General features: G+C 50.2%; 1 protein-coding gene across 1 annotated transcript; it reads right to left on the reverse strand.

Annotated features, from left to right (window-relative positions):
* Positions 1–434: 434 nt before the first annotated feature.
* On the reverse strand, positions 435–2,709 carry LOC127309560 (transcription factor GHD7). Its single transcript, XM_051340367.2, has 2 exons — positions 1,997–2,709; positions 435–1,037 (listed from the first exon to the last, which is right to left on the reverse strand). The coding sequence occupies exons 1-2, from the start codon at positions 2,483–2,485 to the stop codon at positions 654–656; spliced, it is 873 nt and encodes a 290-aa protein (XP_051196327.1). The 5' UTR covers positions 2,486–2,709; the 3' UTR covers positions 435–653.

A 2,709-nucleotide genomic window follows, 5' to 3' on the forward strand; every position in this document is an offset into this window, starting at 1 on the left:
TTCGGCACGAGCTTTGCTAAGCCGGAGGCCCATATGATACATCGAGATTTGCTCACGACGTGCCATCGAGAGATGCATGAGGAAGATGGTTCCGAATTTTTCAAGAAGTTATGTTTTATTTCTTTTTTCTGTAAAGGTTGGTTTCCGATGATATATGACCTTAGCCCTTTTTCACAAGAAATAGATATTCCACTAATTAAGGACCTTCATCCTCTCTGGTTTAGTAACTTTGTGTCTCAAGCCCTCGCCACTCACGGTCGGGGCTAGGCAAGGCAAGTAATGTTTTGTGCTTTGGGTGTGTGGGTGTGAGTTGCAAGCCTAAAGGCGTAATTGGGTGTCTATATTTTTTTTCTTACAAACTGGGTTAATCTTTGAATGGATTTTTTTTTTTTGCGACTAATCTTTGAATGGATTTAGCAGCTCTCCTTTTAACATAAAAAAAATCCTCGGCTCTGAATGTTAATTATGAGCTCTTTATATACCAAGAAATAAGCGAGGAATTGATCCGATCTATACACGACGATCTATGAGAGATAACTAGCGGCAACTCATGCATGGCAAGTTCGGCAACCTCCTACCTACGGCGGCATGCACCCACATGATCGAGCCACCGTCCTACCGTACTGCGTGCACGTGTATGCATGTGTGCTTCGCTACGAGCGGAACCACCCGAGGTCGAGTCGGCCGGGTTCGTAGGCAGCGGCCGGCTGCTGCGGCGGCGGCGTCGTCTCGCCGTCGCCGCCGTCGGGCACCTTGGCGAAGCGTCCCTTGACGCGCGGCCGCATCTCGGCGTAGGCCTTGCGGGACGCGTACCGGATTTGCTTCTCGTACCGCCGCTTCTTGCGCTTCTCCTTGTACCGCATGAGCTTCGCCTCCCGTTGCTCCGTCGGCGCCAGGACGTCCGCGCCCATGACACCGCTCGGGCCGGCCGGGTACGCGCCGCCGTTGGCCAGCCCCGCCGCCGCATCGTCGTTGGGGTCGATGGAGCTCGCCGAGGCGTCAGTGAACGTCAACGTTTCTCTCCCGCAGAATGGCATCTGAGAATTCGCAAATGGCAAATCAACAAAGTGTTCGTTTGGCGCATCGTTGAATATTTGACTTCACGGTATCAAGACATGCATGATGTATTGATGTGTACATAACCATATAAACATGTGTAAGGAGTACTGACTATGTTAATACACTAATGTAGTTGGAGCAATCCATAATTACCAATTGGAACGAGGAAAAAAACAAATTAAACACCGACCCATGTGAGCATGCGGATAGATAAGAGTGAGTGGCTATTCATCAGACTAGAGATATGGTTACAATTTCTCAGCCAACACATTCGTAGCCATTAAGAACTAGAAATTGCTATTTCATCTGTACTTATATGAATATCAATGTTTAGATAAAATATTAAAATGCTTCGTAGCATAGACTTAGAAACTGTACTTTTCATTCTATCGAGAAACAACTAAAACCATAATTAGAATCTAGAACTTGCACCTTTTGTGTGAGGGTTCCATTTTCGATCCACATTGTAAAGAGAATATGCGTGTCTCAATTCCATATAAGCATTAGTACATTTATTGTAAACTTCAAAAAGATAAAGCAACTGTTCGCTGGACGTGGAAAAGTCATTGATAGACACATATTTGTGATTGAGATACATAATTACTTATTTTGCCTATTTACTTCTACATTATATTACTCGTTATAATATCCAACCATTGGAAGAATGATATAACTGAAGCTCAACTTCGGAATCAATCCAAGTGGTCACTTTTCCAAAGAAATTATGTCTAGTTGCCACTATATCTCATAGCATCTCTCAATTGGGGTAAAGAAAGACAAGACAAAACTATGGCTTAAATGATTCGCTGTTCATGCATGGACTGGTAAGTTCTTAAAAGAAGTAAATTTGAAGTTTAAAGAAGGATACATCACTCCACATGCATACGAGAATTAAGACGACGGTTAGGAGGTTAAGCTGGAGAACCGAACCACTCACGATTGTGGCGCCGGAAGTCGCCGGGATGCCGCCGCCGAGCCCCAACCCGGCCGCGATGTCGACACCTCGACTCAGCGGCAGCGTCACCGGCACGTCGAACGTGAGGCCGTGTCCAGGCTGGTATTCGGCGAACGAGTCGAACACCTGGCGGCGCTGTTGGTGCTCGGTGGCCGACGTCCGGTGCTGCAGGCGGTCCTCCCCACCGACGGGCGTGTGGTCATTGAACAGCCACGCCACGCTCTCCTGGTCGTCCTGGCCGAAGAACTGGAACTCCTGCAGCCCCACCGCCGCCGCGCCACCGCCGTTTGCGACGTCGACCACGGCCGGTTCCTCCGCCGCCTGGACGAACAATCCCGCCGGGAAGCCCCGGTTCAGGTCCGCCACCCCGCACCGCAACCCCCCAGCTCCTCTACCGCGCTGCAGCAAGCAAGAGCAGTCCTCAACGCCGCCACCGCACACGCGACACGCGGCGCCCGACGCCGCCGACATCGTGCGCGTGCCGTACGGACGCGCCTCCGCACACTCTAGTCCCCAACGCTACCCCTTCGATACGTGTGGCGCCGGAGCTCAGGGTACTCCACTCCACTCGTCCGCTTCCGTCAGCTTGCTCCACTGCGAATGATGAGCTCGTGCTGAATCTTGGAAGGAAAAAAGTATTTGTGTGTGTGTGTTTGTGTGTGGAGGAGAGGAAGCAACTAGCTAGGGCAGGGAGG

The sequence above is a fragment of the Lolium perenne genome, chromosome 1 (genome assembly GCF_019359855.2).
Source record: "Lolium perenne isolate Kyuss_39 chromosome 1, Kyuss_2.0, whole genome shotgun sequence".
Classification (NCBI taxonomy): domain Eukaryota; kingdom Viridiplantae; phylum Streptophyta; class Magnoliopsida; order Poales; family Poaceae; genus Lolium; species Lolium perenne.